The 19,754-nt window shown below is 41.6% G+C and overlaps 1 protein-coding gene across 1 annotated transcript; it reads right to left on the bottom strand.

The window, feature by feature from the left end:
- Positions 1 to 447: 447 nt before the first annotated feature.
- LOC127582980 (galactoside alpha-(1,2)-fucosyltransferase 2-like) lies at positions 448 to 18,024 on the bottom strand. The gene is given in 5 exon segments (XM_052038650.1): positions 448 to 2,374; positions 2,376 to 2,765; positions 2,768 to 3,210; positions 17,523 to 17,648; positions 17,874 to 18,024. Coding segments are annotated over 3 exon segments (768 nt in total). The 5' UTR covers positions 2,876 to 3,210; positions 17,523 to 17,648; positions 17,874 to 18,024; the 3' UTR covers positions 448 to 2,104.
- Between the last annotated feature and the right edge of the window lie 1,730 nt (positions 18,025 to 19,754).

Genomic DNA, 19,754 nt, shown 5'->3' on the forward strand with positions numbered 1-19,754 from the left:
GCCACTGTAAATTACTCCTAGTGTAGGTGAGTGATAGCAGATTGGGGGAGAATTGATGGGCATGTGAGAGAGAATGGAATACAGAGAAATATGTAGGAATAGGCCTTGATAATGAGATTGCCCTGAAAGCCAGAATAGACCAAATGGGCCAAATGACCCTCCTTTTATGTTGGACCTACCCTATCCTGACTTTTCTTCTGTTGTTGTGTGTCCCTTGAATTTCAATTAATTTTATATTCTGTGGTTCTAATTTCCTTTCTCAGTTGTTTATGTTTACATCTTTCTAAGGTTTTCTGAAATTATTTGCATTTTCATCATCTATATATGGAAATATAGTTAAAATACAATAATAGATCAATGTTTTTATATTATCACAGTGTCTTCACCATTAGTACTTCATGTGCCTGAAAAAAAATGAGAAACCTCTGAAGTCTTAAAGACTCCATATCCATTTTACTTTTTATTTGAAATATAACTTAAGATCAAAGCAATGGTGATATTCCTGGTTTTCTGGCTATAAACATTAAATTACAGGATAACATACCAAGTTCAAATAAAACCACAACAAAAAGCACAAAATAACAAGAAACCCATATTTTCTGTTTTAGCCTGTTTCACAGAAGATATATTCTTTGAAAAAGTACATATCAATTGTAAGTGTTTTTTTGTCCTATCTAGGCACTGTACAAATGACCATTTCTACTATTTCTAATTATAAAATAAAAATCATTATGGTATTGGTTTATTATTGTCACTTGTACAGTGAAAAACTTGACTTGCATACCGATCGTACAGGTCTATGCATTACACAGTGCAGTTACATTGGGTTAATACAGAGTGCATTGATGTAGTACAGGTAATAACAATAACAGTACATAGTAAAGTGTCACCGCTACAGAGAAAACCCAGTGCAATAAGGTATTAGCCCTAGGAAATTGGTTCTGTATCATTAAAATTTGGACTACTGAGGCAACAATTAAGGGAGACATCTGTACCCTTCAAATAGTACTTTGTTGAAATCTGGATGGAACAGAGTGTGCAAACTCTTTAACCAAGAGTGAAATATGTCCCTTGAGAATATTCAGGAATGGTGGTAGTAGTTGGGGAGAGGGGTTGGGCTGACTAATTGGTGTTGAATCAGATAGGGGCTCACAGTACAGCTACCTGGTGAAGTCAGCTGGACTCCAGTCCACGCTGGCTGAGAAGTTGATGGAGCAAACATAGTTAGGCAAATCAGATGGGAAATTAACCTGCTGATGCATATTTGGGCACGTCTTCAGAAATGTAAAAGGGAGGTTTATTTGTGCTGAAAGTAAGAATTCCAAACAATGGAGCAACAGGTGAATATCTCAGGGAGGGTGACAGTTAAGGTACCATTCATGATGATCCAAAGGAAAATTTTCAGTAGATGAGAGACCTTCCCTTGCTCATGAGCTTCACATTTCAAGAGTTCAGGAAACTCATTTGGCAGGATGTTTTTGCAAAAGAGTGGACTCTTGGTTTCATGTAGAAAAAATGGGAATCATGTCTGAATCATGAGAAATGAAAGACTGGTTGAATCACATCATAATGATATCATAATTTCAAAAATTTCACGATCAATGTGAAGTTCATGGTAAGATGAGATTTATATTGCATTTGGCCATGTTAATGATAAAATGGCAAAAATCATCCAGCATTTTGCAGGGAATGATTCATGTTGCAAATTGTAGATTTTATTTATGGACATTAGAGCATAGAACAATGTAGCACAGGAGCAGGCCTTCAGCCCACCATGTCTGTGCCAACCATGATTGCCAAATTAAACTGATCCCATCTGCCTGCACATAGTCTAAATCTAAATTAATAATTCTGAACACCCTTGAAGTGCTGATTGTTGGAATGATGTGATCTTAGCATCAATTCTAGCTCCAATAATAAAAAGTTTGAATTGTATCTGTTACTCGGAGGCAAAATACGGATGCAGACACAGTCCTGTACAAAACATCAAATCAGGGTTTACGACTTTAAAAAAAAATCATTAAACATAACAGCAGACAATTAATGGGACTCGGATCCTTCTGTGGAATTATATTTTGGTAACTGGACAAATTATTGGACAAATTCAAGTGGTCTTGGTCAGAAGAGGTGAGAGGTCGGCAGGAATTCCAATCCAATGAGGTAAGAAAGCTGCTTCATACTTAAATAACTTCAGAAATGGTGAATCAGGCAGAGTGAAATTATCAAGGAAAATTGTCTCTCCACCAGCCAGATAGCCTGCCCAGTAACCAAATGTCCCTATAGTCATTATAGTGTGATTACAATGAGCAAGGATAGAAAGATCTTGACCAGGACTGTTTGAAGTGTCTGTAAAGAGAACATCTCCTTTGGAAGCCATTAATGTTCTCTTTACACCAATCCATTCCATTACTTGTTACTACAAAAATAACATTTTTATACTTCTTTCTGAAGTAATACATTGCTTTTTCTAAATATTTCTTGTCAGCTATGACACCTTTCCAAACATTTGGCATGACTTTTATATAATCGCCCCTTCGAACATGAACACCTACAAATGTCACATTCTCTTGGTTTCCCCTAATGCGCCTGAGATATGCATTTGTCTCTTCTGTGATAAAGTCATGAAAGGTGAACTCGCGGAGGATTTCATCTTGTAAGTGATGATAGAAGGTCCAGGAGCAAGGATATCCAGTAAGCATACGATAGTCCCCTGGAATATTACGATACTCGTCGGCCATCCAGTCATGGAGATGGTAATTCTTCCCAAGGTAGTTTTTTTGACCAAACTTTCATGGAGGATTGGGAGAGTGATTCTGAAGATAGGTGACAAATAATTGGCCATGGAAGGCAAAATGTAGGCTTGATGACCATTCATTTTGCCAAAGCATATAACGTTGCGTATTCCCCATCTGGTTGCCAAGCCGTCCAATAGAGTTTATTGTCCAAATTCCCTTTCGAGCAGGCATCCTCCTTTGAGCACTTCTGTTAACAGATTCTACAACTTCATCATTTTTTTGGTAGCTCACAACATTACTGTAATTACTTTGGTATTTAACATACATGGAAATAGATGTTACTAAAAGAAAACTGATTATTATGAAGAATATTTTCATCTTGTTTTGCCAAATGCAATTTGTCTTTGATGGAACTACTTCCATGAAGTTTTCAAGTCAGGTTTCTTTTCTTTTTCAATAAATTAGCTCAGAGCTTCTGAAAATGCAAAAATTGTTTATTACAAGAAAATCAATAGTGAATTTGAACAATTCTTCAAAATTTGCTGATACATTATTTAATTCAGATTAAGCAATTTTTGAGAAATACATGAAACACATTGCTGATAACAATTTGGTGCACCCAGATAAAAAATAAGAAAGGCTGGATAATGAATATTAAATAGTTTAAGAAGGGATATAAGGATAATCCTGGAAACTATAGACCAGAGAATCTCATGTCAGCGGTAGGGAAGCTATTGGAGAGGATTCTTAGGGATAGGATTTATGAGCATTTGGAAAACCATGGCCTAATTAGGGATAGTCAGATGGCTTTGTGTGGGGCAAGTCATGTCTTACGAACTTGATTGAGTTTTTCCAGGAGGTGACAAAGGGAGAGCTGTGGATGTTGGATTTTAGGAAGGCGTTTGACAAGGTCCCTCATGGTAGGTTCATCCAGAAGATTAAGATGCATGGGATCCATGGTGACTTAGCCATTTGGAGTCAGAGTTGGCTTGCCCATAGAATACAGAGGGTAGTAGTCAATGGGACTTATTCTGGCTGGAGGTCCATGACTTGTGTGTTCTGCAGGGATCTATATTGGGACCTCCGCTGTTTGGGTGATATATACGTATGTATGTATGTAAATAATTGGATGAAATGTGGATGGCTGAATTAGTAAATTCACAGATGATACAAAGATTGGTGGCATTATGGATCGTGTAGAAAATTGCCAAATGATACAGTGGGATATAGATCAGTTGCAGATACAGCAAGACGCTCAACAGTGTTGATATACAGAGGGATCTTGGTGTCTGAGTCCATAGCTCCCTAAAAATGGTTGCACAGGGTGGTAAAGAAGGCATATGGCCTGTTTGCCTTTATTAGTTAAGGCACTGAGTTCAAGAGTCTGGAAGTTATGTTGCAGCTTTATAAAACTCTGGTTAGGTCACATTTGGAATATTGCATTCAATTCTGGTCGTCCCATTATTGGAAGGATGTGGAGGCTTTAAAGAGAATGCAAAAGAGGTTTACCAGGATGCCGCCTGGACTAGAAGGCATGTGCTATAAGGAGAGGTTGGATAAAGTTGGGTAGTTTTCTCCGGAGCAATGGAAGCTGAGGGGAGACCTGATAGAAGTTTATAAGATTATGAGAGGCATAGTTCGAGTAGACAGTCGGTATCTTATTCCCAGGATCGAAATGTCTAATTCTAGATGGTAAGCATTTAAGGCGAGAGGGGATAAGTTCAAAGGAGATGTGTGAGATGTGCAGGCAGGTTTTTTTCACACAGAGGGGTGGGTGCCTGGAATGTGCTTTCAGGGTGGTAGTGGAGGCAGATATGATAGAGGCATTTAAGAGGCTCTTAGATAGGCACATGAATGTGCAGAGAATGGAGGGATATGGACAGTATATGGTTAGAAGGGATTACTTTAGTTAGTACTTTAATTACTAGTTTAATTAGTTTGGCACAACATCATGGGCCGAAGGGTCTGTTCCTGTGCTGTACTGTTCTATGTTCTATGATTTTCCTCTAATGCTGGACTCATTGTATTTGCCATGCCACAAGCACTGCAAGACTTCATGGTTAATACAATATCAGCAGCTGATCTTAGCTATAGCAGTAATAAGAAATCTCAGTCAGCCACAAGAAAGTTATTGGCTTTTGCACTATACCTGCAGAAGTCTGGCTTGTGTCTGTTCAGACTCATTCTGTATTGAATCCTTGCATTCAGTTATTACTTAGTTTAATTGGGATTGTTGTCAAATGTGGTTTGTAATATAGGAAAACAAGTGGATCTGGCTAAATATAGGTCATTGCATAACAAACTTTAGTTTCTTTAATTAAAATTAAATTAATGTACTGTGTTTCCAGATGAAGAAAGCAGCTGGAGGTCAGCAGGACATACTTAAGGCAGGAATGTGATGTTTGGAACATTAGGGAATAATATTGGATGTAATAGAAACATAGAAAACCTACAGCACATTCAGGCCCTTCAGCCCACAAAGTTGTGCCAAACATGTCCCTACCTTAGAAATTACTAGGCTTACCCATAGCCCTCTATTTTTCTAAGCTCCATGTACCTATTCAAAGTCTCTTAAAAGACCCTATCGTATCCGCCTCCATCACCGTTGCCGGCAGCCCATTCCACGCACTCACCACTCTCTGAGTGAAAAACTTACCCCTGACATCTCCTCTGTACCTACTCTCCAGCACCTTAGACCTGTGCCTTCTTGTGGCAACCATTTCAGCCCTGGGAAAAAGCCTCTGACTATCCACATGATCAATTTTTGATATGCCCTTGAAAAAAAACTATAATAACAAGGAAAAATACTCCAGAAGAGTAAGTATCAAATTAATAGTGGGATAGAAGACTGCATCATATATTGAAGATTTAAAAAGAAACAGAAGTGATTGTGAGAGTGAGCAATGAATAGAAAGGGCTACAATAAGATAAGGAAGCTGGGGTGACTGAGAGGAAGTTTCTGCAACATCAGTCAGTGTATATTACTGCACCTGCTCCGTCATAGCCCCTTTGAATATTGTTCGTTTCAATTAAACCACTTTTTGTTCTTCAAAATTGCAGATGGAACAAGGCAATCTTACTCATTCTCTCTTCACATGACATTCTGCCATCATGGATTCATTATGAGTCACTGTGGCACTAAACCTAAGGATATTCTGTTATTCTTTACTTATGAAGAAATAACTTGCATAAAGGTTTGCAAATGCTATCATGCGAAATCCTTCTATAAGTTCAACAAGGCTTTCTTACTTTTGTATTCCAAACCTTCTGAATAAAGGCCAACATATAATTTGTGTTCGTAATTACTGCGGCATCTGTGTTTTTGTATCTCAAACCTCATGTTGTCACTCCATCTAGGTTAATTGGCACACCAAGATTTACTAATTTTTCACTGTTTAAGAGTATTGGGATAAATTTTCCATTATCACGAAATCACTATCTCCCAGCCCTGGGCCACTCTGTTTAATCAACTCAGAGAACTGCTTTGACAGCCTGTGAGGCCCAGTTCCCTGGGCTCTACGCATGTCAAGGTTGTCACTGCTATCAGAGCCATTGAATACACACAAATGTACTTACTTGGGATTCATCTAAAATAAAAAAAGTTATTTAAAAAATTTAAGAACATTTTTTGTAACAAAATTTACACAATTTACACACGATATCTTTATTAAGGAAGAAAATGCTGCTGGAGCCTCAGGAAAACATAATGTAGTTCTGGACAGACTAAAAATTGAGAAAAGAAGAGAGATGAATTTGCACTTGAAGTGATGAAGAACCTGGCCCAGATGGGATGCACCCTAGCTTACTGGGTAAAGTAAGGAAAAAGTTGCAGAGGTCTTTGCCATAATCTTCCAAGTAACTATTCAGGGGTGGTGTGTAAGGACTGGAAAGTTGCAAATGCTACACCTTTTTTCAATAAAAGAATGCAAGGATAAACTAACAACAGGCCAGTCAGCCTCATCTCAATGGTAGGATAGTTCAGGAATTAGGGGCAGAATTAATACTTTGAACAAATGTAAATTGAATTGAGAAAGCCAAGATGGATGTGTTAAAGGCAGACCTTGTCTAACTTAATAGATTTTTTTTAATGAACAGATAGGGACAATGAGGGAAATGTGTGTGATGTAGCATATGTATGCATTTGATAATAGGTTAAATAAATGGCTTGTCAGCAATACTGAATAAAAAGGAATATACGTGTATGGATAGAAATTTGGTTAAGTAACAGGAAACAAAGAACAAAGAGAAACTGTAAGGAATAGAAACAGAAGTAAGCCATTCAGGTCCTTAAGCTTGCTCTGCCATTCATCAAGAGTTTGAGTGACATTTTCATCAAGAGTTTGAGTGACATCGTCTCAGTGACATTTTCCTGCCCTATCCTCACATCCCTTGGTTTCTTTAATATTGAAAAATCCATAGAAAATCCAGAAAAAAACACTCCAGAATGTAGAATTTCAAAGATTCGTTGCTCTTTGAGTGAAGATACTTCTCCTTGTTTGGTCTATAAATGGCCTCGCTATAGTTTGAAACCGTGACCCCTAGTTCCAAATTCCTCAGCCAGGGTAAACATCCTCCCCATTCCTACTGACTAAGAAGAGATTTACAAAAGCGATTGCAGGCTTTACTTATATGGATAGACTGGAAATGTTAGGGCTGTTGTTGGAATCAAGGAAGTTGCAAGTGGATTTGAAAGAGGTAGTTAAAATCCTGAAGGGTATAGATAGAATAACTGGTAAGAAACTGTCCTCATTGTGGAAGGGTCAGGAATTAGGGTACATAGGATGAAGATGATTGGCAAAAGAACCAAAATGACATGAAAAATGCACTTCTTTTGGTAGTAATGGAGGCAGACTCAATTATGCACAATTGTACTTAAACCCCCTCGCTTTCCAAGTATCTAGGTCTTAAAAATATTGAAAGACTTTGCTTCCACCATCCCTTGGGGAAGAGAATTCCAAAGACCCATAACCCCCCCTGAGAGAAAAATACTGTTGCCCCATCTCTGTCTTTAGTGGGTGACTCCTTATTTTTAATCAGTAGCCCCTTGTTCTAGGTTCTCAGACAAGAGGAATACCTCTCTACATCCATCCAGCTAAGTCTGCTCAGGATCCAAAGCCTTCAACCCTCTTCCTTTGTTCAGCCATCAGGCCTTCAGGAAGTTGCATAGGAGGTTGAACAGTTATTATTTTACCTTTTGGGAATTTGCTGAGGACATAAAGCATTTATACAAAAAAATAACAGAAAGGTAAAGAGTAAGAACAGATTCAGGAAGAGAAAGACCACAGCAAACCTCAAAGATGAGTATCATAGAACATAGAACAGTACAGCGCAGTACAGGCCCTTCAGCCCACGATGTTGTACCGACCTATATAAATGTTATCCCCATTCAATCTATCCCCCTTTCTATTTCACCTCCCATAACCCTCTATTTTTCTTTCATCCACGTGCCTATATAGGAGTCCTTAAATGACCTTATCGTATCAGCCCCCACCACCGCCCCCGGCAGTGCATTCCAGGCACCTGCCACTCTCTGTGTAAAAAACCTACCTCTGACATCACCCCTTACCGTCCCTCCATGCACTTTAAACGGGTGACCTCTAGTATTGGCAATTGCTACCCTGGGGAAAATGATGCTGGCTGTCCACTCTGTCTATGCTCCTCATAGTCTTGTATACCTCTATTAAGTCTCCTCTCACCCTCTGTCTCTCCAAGGAGAAAAGCCCTAACTTGCTCAGCGTCTCCTCATAAGAGATGTTCTCCAATCCAGGAAGCATTCTTGTAAATCTCCTCCGCACCCTTTCCAAAGCTTCCACATTCTTCCTATAATGTGGCAACCAGAACTGAACACAATATTCCAGATGTAGTCTAACCAGGGTCTTATAGAGTTGCAACATTACCTCTGCTCTTGAACTCAATCCCCCGGCTCATGAAGACCAGCATACCATACGCCTTTTTAACCACCCTATCAATTTGCGCAGCAACTTCAAGGAATCTATGTACTAGAACCCCAATGTCTCTCTGTTCCTCCACACTGCTCAGAATCTGCCTTCAAGTTAGATCTTCCAAAGTGTATCACTTCACACTTCTCCGGATCGAACTCCATCTGCCATTTCTCTGTCCAGCTCTGCAACCTGTCTAAATCCCATGGTAACCTATGACAACCTTCTGCACTATCTACTCCACCACACCCTTTGTACCATCTGCAAATTTACCAATCCACCCTTCCACTTCTTCATCCAAGTCATTTATAAAACTCACAAAGAGCAGGGGTCCCAGAACAGATCCCTGCAGAACACTGCTAGTCACCGACCTCCAGGTCGAATACTCCCCTCTACAACCACCCACTGCCTTCTGTGGGCAAGCAATTCTAAATCCACACAGCCAATTTTCCAAGGATCCCATACCTCATGATCTTCTGGATGAGCCTACCGTGGTGAAACCTTTTCAAATGCCTTGCTAAAGTCCATATATACCACATCCGCCACTCTACCTTCATCAATCTGTCTCGTCACTTCCTTGAGAAACTCTACCAGGCTCGTGAGGCATACCCTGCCCTTCACAAAGCCAGGTTTGACTATCCCTTATAAGACTATACGTCTCCAAATGCTCTTAAATCTTGTCTCTAAGGATCCTCTCTAATAGCTTGCCCACCACTGTCAGAAGACTAACTAGTCTATAATTCCCAGGATTATCCCTTTTACCTTTCTTGAACAATGGAACAACATTTGCGATCATTCAGTTCTCCAGTACCAATCCTGTGGCCAGGGAGAACTCAAAGATCATAGTTAACGCTCCAGCAATTTCTTTCCTCGCTTCCCATAATAGCAGGGGGTATATCCTTGTGAATAAACTGGAGCTGAAAAAAACTGCTGATACTGAAATCCCAAAACAGAAACAGGAAAAACCGGTAGCACTCAGTAGGCTAGGCAGCATCAGAAGGGAGAGAAGCAGAGTTGAGGTTTCAAGTCAGGGATCCTTGCCGAGAACTGAAATAGTGATGATCACAAGATCACAAGACAAGGAAGCAGAAGTAGGCCATTTGGCCCATCGAGTCTGCTCCAAAGAAAAGGGAAAAAAGAAAAAGAAATGAGAAATTGGGGGGGGGGGTGGAAATCACTACTCTAACCCCAATTTCCAGCCTTATCCCCATATCCCTTGATACCCCGACTATTTAGATATCTATCTATCTCTTCCTTAAATGCCTCCAATGATCTGGCCTCCACTGTTGTACGTGACAAGGAATTCCACAAATTCACCACCCTCTGGCTAAAGAAATTTCTCCTCATCTCTGTTTTAAACCTGTACCCATTAATTCTAAGGTTGTGCCCTCTGGTCCTGGACTCACCCACCAAGGAAAACAGCTTGACAATATCTACTCTGTCCAGTCCTTTCAACATTTTAAGTGTCTCTATGAGGTCCTCTCTCATTCTTCAAGAAACAAGGTTGCTTTAAGTTGCAGAGATGGAGGAGGCGGAGAACACAGGAGGGAATATCTGTGACAGGGTGCATGTTGCCAATATGCATCCAATGTTGTGACAGCAACAAATATTTCAGAAAACAGCAGATAGAGTCAGAATTGAAAACAAAAGATGCAAATTGCAAACAGAAATGTGCAGCCACATCTGTGCGGAAAGAAGGGGGGGGAGAGAGAGAGTGAGGGGGGGAGAAAGAGAAAGAGAAAGAGAGGGGCAGAGGAGGGAGGGGGGAGGGGAGCGAGAGAGAGGGGGAAGAGAGAGGGGGAAGGAGAGGGGGAGAGATCGGGGAGGAGAGAAAGCGGGGAGAAGGGGAGGACAGAGGGGGAGGAGGAGAGGAGAGGAGAGAGAGAGGAAGGAGAGAGATGAGAGAGAGGGGAGAGAGAGAGAGGAGAGAGAGGAAAGAGAGAGAAATGAGAGAGTGATGAGTGACAGGAGAGGGAGGTAGAGAGGTAGAGAGAACAGAGAGATAGAGAGAGGAAAGAGTGAGGAGAGAGAGATAGAGAAGAGAGAGAGATAGAGAGAAGAGAGATAGGGAGGAGAGAGAGGAGAGAGGACAAATAGAGAGAAAGAGGAGAGAGGGAAGAGAGGAGAGAGGAGAGAGAGGAGAGAGAGGGAGGAGAGAAAGAGGAGAGAGGAAAGAAAGAGAGAGAGAGGAGAGAGAGAGGAGAGAGAGAGATAGAGCGAAATAGAGAGAGGAGAGGAGAGAGCAAGGAGAGAGAGAAAGAAGAGAGAGAGGAAAGAGATAGAGGAGAGAGAGATAGAGAGATAGAGAGAGACTGGAGAGAGGAGAAAGAGAGAGAGATAGTGAGAAATAGAGCAGAGAGAGATAGAGAGAGAGAGGAGAGAGAGGGGAGAGAGGTGAGAGAGAGGAGAGAGATAGAGCAGATAGAGACAGAGAAGGAGAGGAGAGAGAAGAGGGAGAGAGAGGTGAGAGAGAGGAGAGAGAGGGGCGAGATGAGAGAGGGTGGAGAGAGGAGAGAGAGGGAGAAGAGAGGGGAGAGAGAGAGGAGTGAGAGGGGAGAGAGGGAGGAAAGGAGAGAGAGGAGAGAGAGAGAGAGAGGAGAGAGCAGAGAGAGGAGAGATGGAGAGAGATAGAGCAGAGAGAGACGGAGAGGAGAGAGAGAGTGGAGAGGGAGATAGGAGGGAGAGAGGTAGAGGACAGAGAGAGGAGAGAGTGAGAAGAGGGAGAGAGGACAGAGGGGAGAAAGATAGGGGAGAGAGAGGAGAGGAGAGAGAGAGGAGAGAGAGAGAGACAGAGAGGGAGAGGAGAGAGACTGGTGAGAGAGAGAGTGAGAGGAGAGAGAGGAGGGGAGAGATAGAGCAGATAGAGACAGAGGGAGGAGAGAGAAGAGGAGGGAGAGAGAGGTGAGAGAGGAGAGAGAAAGAGGAGCGAGACAGGAGAGAGGAGAAAGAGAGAGAGACAGTGAGAAATAGAGCAGAGAGATAGAGAGGGAGGAGAGAGAGAGAGAGGAGAAAGGGGGGAGAGAGAGGAGAGATTGAGAGGAGAGAGAGGAGAGATTGAGAAGAGGGAGAGAGGAGAGTGAGGGGGGAGAAGAGAAAGGAGGAGAGAGAGGTGAGAGAGATAGGGAGAGAGGAGAGACAGAGAGATGAGAGAGACGGGAGAGACGAGAAAGAGAGAGAGATAGAGAGAAATAGAGCAGAGAGATGGAGAGAGGGAGGAGAGAGAGAGGAGAGGGGGAGAGAGAGGAGAGGAAGAGAGGAGAGATAGTGGAGAAAGACAGAGGGGGAGAGGAGTGAGAAGAGGGAGAGAGAGGTGAGAGAGAAGAGAGAGAGGAGAGAGGATAGAAAGAGGAGAGCGATAGAGCAGAGTGAGACAGAGGGAGAGGAGAGAGGATGGAGAGTAGAGAGAGAGGAGATAGAGAGAGGGAGAGAGGAGAGAGAAAGAGAGGAGAGGAGGAGAGAGAGTGGAGATGTTGAGGGGAGAGAGAGAGGGGAGAGAGAGAGGAGAGATTGAGAAGAGGGAGAGAGGAGAGAGAAGAGAGGAGAGTAAGGAGAGAGAGAGGAGAGGAGAGAGTAAGAGATAAGAGGATAGTTATCTGAAATTGCAAAATTCTGTATCGAGTTCAAGGCTTTTTGATTAGAATTAAAGTGACAAGAGGAGGTTTTCTGCAAAATGATCATCCAATCCATGTTGGTTTCCCCAATGAAGAGGAGACCATTGTGACACTGAACAGAGTGGAAGAGATTCAAACGAATTTCTGCTTCAGCTGGAAGGACTGTTTAGGTCCCTGGATGATGGGGAGGGAAGAGGTAAAAAGGCAGGTGCTGTACCTGGGGCATGGGTGAGTGCAATGAGAAGGAGAATGGCTGCTGGAGACCAACGTAGTGTATTGTGTTCTCTGCTCAAAACATGGTCTCCTTTACATTTGTCCAACAATGCCCAACATAAGCTTTAGGAACAGCATCTCTTCTTCCCTCTGGTCATTTTCAGCCTTGATGACTCCATAATAAATTTAACAATTTCAGGCAACAACTCTTTTTTTCCTCTCTCCATCTGTTCGGGAGAGCGATAGAAGGAAAACAGTTAATGTAGGAACCATTGCTGTAAGCAGGAACCAACCTTAAAAGTACTTTTGTTGGATATATTGAAATTTCACAATTTGGTTGTGAAATCACAAGGTGCAGTTCTGTAGACAAACATTGATATGTGATCAATATATCATATGAGGATATGAGAAGGATCTGGCAGGCAAGGTGAGGCAAAATCCCAAGAGATTTTATGGATATATTGAGTAGAAGAGTGGCTAGGGTGAGAATAGGTCCCCTTATCAGCATGGCTGTCTGTGTGTGGAAACAAAGGAAATGGGAGAGATTTTTAATGAATATTTCTACTCTAGAGAAAACGATGGAAGCTAAGGGAACAGGGGAAATGAGTGGTGATGTCTTGGACCACATATGAATTAGCAGGGAGGTGGTATTGGAGAACTTAAAGTGCATTAAGGTGGATAAACCCCCAGGACCTGAACTAGTATATTCTCAGACCTTGTGGAAAGCTAGAGAAGAAATTGGGGAGGCCCTTGCAGAGATTTTTGGTTAATCTCTAGAGACAGGTGAGGTTCTGGAGGACTGGAGAGTGGCTAATGTGGTACCATTGTTTTGAAAGGGTAGCAAAAACAAGCCAGGAAACTACAGGCCGGTGAGTCTGACATCAGTGGTGAGTAAATTGCTGGAGGGGATTCTGAGGGACAGGATCTACCAACATTTGGAAAGGCAGTTTCTGATTCGGGACAGTCAGCAAGGCTTTGTATGTGGGAAGTTGTGTCTAACAAATCTCTTGGTGTTCTTCAAGGTAGCCAAGAGGGTAGATGAGGGTAGGGCAGCTGATGTTGTCTATATGGACTTTAGCGAGGTCCTTCATTGCAGGTTAGTCTGGAAGGTTAGATCACATGGGATACAGGGGGAAATAGCGGATTGGATTCTTAATTAGCTCAGTGGTAGGAAGCAGAAGGTGATGGTCAAAGGTCGAAGGTTGTTTCTCAGACTGGCCTGTGCCAGTGTTGTGCCACAGGGTCGGTGCTGGGACCTTTGTTGTTTGTAATTTATATAAATGATTTGGATGTGAATGTACAAAGCATGGTTAGGAAGTTTGCAGTTGATATTAAAATAGGTAGTGTTGTAGATAGTGTAGAAGGTTATGAAAAATTACAGGGGTATCGAGATCAGCTAGGTATCTGGGCTGAGGATTGGAAAATGGTTTTCAACCCAGATTAATGTGAGAAATTGCATTTTGGGAGAAAAGATTTACCAGGATGTTGCCTGGACTTGGGGACCTGAGTTACAAGGAGAGGTTGCGTAGACCAGGACTTTATTCCCTGGAACGTAGAAGACTGAGGGACAATGTTAATCAACTCCATGAGAGGCACATTGAATCTCCAAAACATGACATACTGATGAAATCAGGACAGGGAGATCACTATAGTATAGAAAGTTGTGAAATGTACAAGGAATCAATAGATGAATGCTTGAGACATTAGAACCACTGGATATTTTAAAGTAAGAGTATTTGGCACCATGGAACCACCGACCCCCACTGTCTCAAACTTATGCATAGGATCATGGGATGTCCCAGATGGCTACTTGGTCACCTAGTCTCACCAAAAATTGTCATGGTCACATGTTATTAATTATTAAACATGAATTATCATTGGAGACACAAGATACTGAAATCTGGAGCAAATACAATCTGCTGGAAGAACTCAATGGCTTAAGCAGCATCTGTGGAGGCAAAGGGATGGTTGGCATTTGGCATCAAGACCCTGCATCAGGACTGGACACTGCAACTGGATGTATTGTAAGTATAAAACTTGTATTTAAATTTTAGGGAGATTTGTCAACCTGATCTCCCCTATGTGTTTGCTTCTCCTGAATAAAGACCTGTTACACCCATGGCTCCGTGCTCCGAATGACTTTTCAACCACGATACTCTACATTCATTTATTTTCTCTCCCTTCCTTAATTGTTACATTGACACATTTGTACCAGACATGCCCTCTGCTCCCTCCACTCTGCCCCTATCTGTAATGTAAAACATGCTTGCTTTCTCTTTTATTCTAGTTCTGATGGTCTTTAACACTTCCGAAACCTCAACACTTACAGTTTGCTGCTTGATCTGCTGAGGTGCCCCTTGCACCTTTTGTTTTCTCATGCATGTATACACGGATACAATAAAAGTTTTTATTCATCAAATCTCTGTCTTCGGAAATGCAATTACACAATGCTGGTATTTATTCTGTATAAATAATTGGCAAGAGATGCTATTATGAGTGAAGTACCTCATACGCCTTTTCAGTTAATTAGTCTTCAGAATATTTGATTGAACACTCCCATATTGAGTCACCCTTGCAATCCTGTTGTTATTTCTCCACCTGGGCCACACAGAACAATCTCATTCTCCAGGCAGTGATCCCTTTGACAAATCATGTGGGAACTTGGAGCATGTTGTCCTGGAGCACCTGCCAATGGGTACTTACTCCCAAGGAGTTGACCTCTGAGGACTACAAAATAGGTAAAATACTAACCTAAATCCTTTATCTTTTCTCCTCTTCACTAAAGCAACATGCTCAACAATCCCTAATCTCCAAAGAACAGTGTAGAATTCCCAACACTGGATTGTCAGCTTAGATTTTTGTGCTCCTGTTTCTGGAGTGCATTTGAACTAACAACTTTCTGACTCAGGTATGTGTGCAACCCTATGAACCATAGTTATACATTTATGTGCATGTGAATAGATAACTTTTTTCACAATATTAAGTATTTTAAATTTGTGTCTGAAAATGCCTAAGACTGTTCTCATCAACCCTTTTATCAGATCTCAGATATTTAGCAATGGAAAACTGTCCGGAATACACTCAAGAAACATTACCAGTCAGGTCTCAACTTGAAGCTTCGATATTTGCATTCCCACAGGTGTGACGCAACCTGTTGAGTTGCTCCAGCAAACTTATTTTTGTTTAAGATTCCAGTACCTGCAGTCTCTTGTGTCTCTACCTTGTGGACACGATCTGTTCTGCATATCCCAAATCAAATGAAAATTAAAATTCACCATTAAAACATGCATTCTATCATTTCACCACAGCTAACAAAGACCTTGTTACTTCTGCATTTCTTAAATCCCTTTCCGTTTTTTAAAATCTATCGATAAAGTCTCAACAACCAAATTACTTTTCATTATATCGTCTCTCATCTTGAAGCAATTTCATCCCTAGTCACTTCAACTATTCCTCTCCCTCTCTCATTTTCCTTATCTTTCCTGTGAACAATTTGACCTGATGCATTTAGTTCCCAGACCTGACCATTTCCAGCCATTACCATAGTAATGGCTTCTGTGGCAACTACACCTGCAGTTAATTCAACTTTTTCCTCATACTCCTAAATGTTTGACTCAGAAGTGTTCTTCCATCCTCTGCACTAACATTTTGCTTCCTGTTTTAATTAATTTGTATCTTTTAACATTCCTTGTACAGTAACTTTAAACAGTTCCTGACTTTATTTTCTTCCTTTGCATTAATTTAAAACTATTACTAATGCTGCTTCACCTCTCCCCCCTTCCAGCTCCCTGCCTAACTATCTTCCCTCGCACTTTCAAATCTTGTGAATATTCCCTTTTAATCTTTCCACAAGGACTTTAATCCCAGCCTGGTTTAGGCAGATCTGTCCCACTGCTGGCATCTGTTTTGTATAAAATTTGATCCCTTGTAATTCCAGGAAGTGACATGTCACATGATCACAAGACAAAGGAGCAGAAGTAGGCCATTCGGCCCATTGAGTCTGCTCCACCACTTCACCATGAGCTAAACTATTCTCCCACCTAGCCCCAGTTTCCCGCCTTTTCCCCATATCCCTTGATACCCTGACTAATTAGATAAACATCAATCTCCTCCTTAAACACCTCCAATGATCGGGCCCCCACAGCTGTATGTGGCAACGAATTCCATAAATCCACAACCCTCTGGCTAAAGAAATTTCTCCTCATTTCTGTTCTAAATAGGTACCCTCTAATTCTAAGACTGTGCCATCTTGTCCTGGACTCACCCAACAAAGGAAGCAACTTAGCCACATCTACTCTGTCCAGTCCTTTCAACATTCAAAATGTTTCTATGAGGTCCCCTCTCATTCTTCTGTACTCCAATGAATACAGTCCAAGAGCCGACAAACACTCCTCATATGTAAGCCCTTTCATTCTGGGAATCATCCTCGTAAATCTTCTCTGAACCTTCTCCAACATCAGTACATCCTTCCTAAGAGGCCCAAAATCTTACTCCTGCTTACAAACGGCGATGTTCGCCTCCCTAATTATGGCGTCCCCAAGGTAACCACACTGTATTTTCCACCCTCCTCCCTCTCCTTTTCCCAGTTTGGATAATCTTCTGCTCCAAGATGACACGGCAAGATTATATGAGTGTTACATACACTACATGTAAATCACAGGGACACAAGAGGAAATCGGAGCCCCTGAGGGAAGCCTATGTCATCACAGGGAGAATGTGCAAACTCCATGTTGATAGCACCAGAGATCAGGATTAAACCCAGGTCACAGGAGCTATAAGAAAGGAGATCCTTCCCCTTCTTCTGCATTAGCGTGCCCCTACCCTATATTCCAGGCTAAGTCAGAGGGAATCGAGACAGAGACATCTACAGCAGAGTAGAGTACAGCTGAATACTATATATTCTATTATTTTTTGGACAGTTGTCCACAAAATAATATACACTATAATCCCGATATACAGTCTCCTCTGCCACATCTTAAACTATATTATCTATAAATACAATGAACAAAATTTTAAACACTCACCACTTCAAGACTGGAAATAGTGGAAGCAAAATTCCCACTTTATCTCCAACAAACTTTTACAGGTTTCCAGTCTGTTTAGTAGGCACTCTGCACAATTGCTGTGTGTCAGCAGGAATATTCACCTGTCTATGAATATAGACGTGTGTTTTAAGCCACACCCAAATTGCAAGACAAAGCTGATTTTATGCTTTAAATAACATGCAGTCAGATCGCTGATTTATTACAAACTAACTGTCATGTTGGTAACTTATTTAACACACAGCTTGCATTCCAAACAGAGTACTAACAGAATCAAAACTAAAAGTGGTCTCCATACATACTGTATATAGTGGTATCCTAACAAGCACCAACCTGTAGAGCACTGCATCATGAAAATCCTCTTGGTCCCCCAGTCTGAACACACAGGTGCACATTTACCTGTACATTAAAAAGACTCTCACCGCTGCTTTGTGATTCTCTGCTGGAACCAGGCACAAATCCCTGCCTGCACTGATGCTCCACCAGCAAGGAATCACGGATGACTCGGAGAGGTTGTTTGCAAGGGGTGGGGAAAGCATATTCAGCAATGAGATATCGGTATGCATGTAACCACACCTTCAACCTGCCCAAATCACACAGGAACTTCTCTTCCTCTTCCACACAATTCACACTCCCACCTAACTTTTGCCTAATTTCAGCTTCCTAAACCTTACGTATGCTTCATTTCTCTTTTTGACTAAACCTACTATATGTCATTTAACCTTTGCCATTCTTATCTTTCATCCTCACTGGATCATGCTGGTCCTGAATTCTAATCAACCAGCCTTTAAAAGACTCCCACATGTCAGATGCAGGTTTACCCTTCAACAGCTGCTCCCAATTTACTTTCACCAGTTCCTACCTAATATTGTTGTAATTAGCCTTCTGCCAATTTGCCGCTTTCACCCAAGCACCAGTCTAGTCCTTATCCCTAACCATCTTAAAGCTTACAGAATTATGGTCACTGTTCCCAAAATGCTCCCCCACTGAAACATCAATCACCTGGCCAGGCTCATTCCCCAATACAAGGTCTTGTATAACCCCATCACTAATTGGACTATCTACATATTGTTTCAAGAAAGCCTCCTAGATGCACCTAACAATTTCTGCTTCATCTAAGCCCCTGGCACTGATAATGGTTGTACGTCTAAAGTTGCCATATTGAACAATTCATCATCTTGCAGTGGACTAACAGGATGAGGGTATTACAATCAAAAGAAAATGTTGAATTAATCTAATTGTCACAGATATTATGCTTGGATTATTAAGTAAGGAGATTTCAGGAAGCTGTAGACAAAACCATTCTGAGTGGTCACCAGGAATGAGTCCTGTTTAAAATCATTATGAGTTAAGGAGTTAGTACTTTTTAAAGAATAGCTTCCAAGGGAGCAGTACACAAAACTAATCATCTGTGGAGAAAGAGTGGTTGTATGTGGTTAAAGCAGTGAAGCTGTGTAAAAGATAGAATACAGGGGTCATAGTATATAGCTTATGGTATTTTACACCATACTCTTGATAACTTCCTTTAGCATTCACATTATTTGTCATGTTTGCATGTATGTTGCTTAATTGGTGGCATTCATCTTCTAAAAGAGTTGTGTGTTTGCCACCCTATGGGCATTGATCAGTTTTCCCCACCTGGATAGGTTCAAGCTACACTCAGAGGATAGTTGTCTGAGAAACTACCCTGCACCCTGCAGCTATGTGGTAGTGATACACTGCTCAGGTCTGTGGAAAAGGGATTCAACACAGTCTGGGTAATGGTTCCCAGCAGTACATCCACAACTACACCCGTGGCTCTGGGACTCTGCACCAGGACTGGGGTAGTGAGCTCGTTACTTCGTGTGGGGGAATGGGTCATAACACTGGGGGTGGAATGGGCTCAACAATGTGTGGGGGGGGGGGGTTAGAGGGGAGGCAAGTTTAAGGTAATCAGTAGAAGAATTAGAGGGGAGATGAGGAAAGAGAAATCACTCAAAGAGTGATAGGAGTCGGTAATTTACTGCCTTAAACACTGGTGGAGACAGAAACCCTCACCATATTTAAAACATACTTGAAGATGGACTTGAAGCTGTGACCAGCAGGACTTTAGACCAAGCGCTGGGATAGGCATGGTAGTACTTTTCTGACTGCCACAAGCATGATGGGTCTGAATGGCCTATCCTATGTCATAAATTCTCTGTGATTTTATAAAACCATGGGTCTATGACAATG

This window comes from Pristis pectinata, chromosome 25, assembly GCF_009764475.1.
Source record: "Pristis pectinata isolate sPriPec2 chromosome 25, sPriPec2.1.pri, whole genome shotgun sequence".
In the NCBI taxonomy this organism is placed as follows: Eukaryota; Metazoa; Chordata; class Chondrichthyes; order Rhinopristiformes; family Pristidae; genus Pristis; species Pristis pectinata.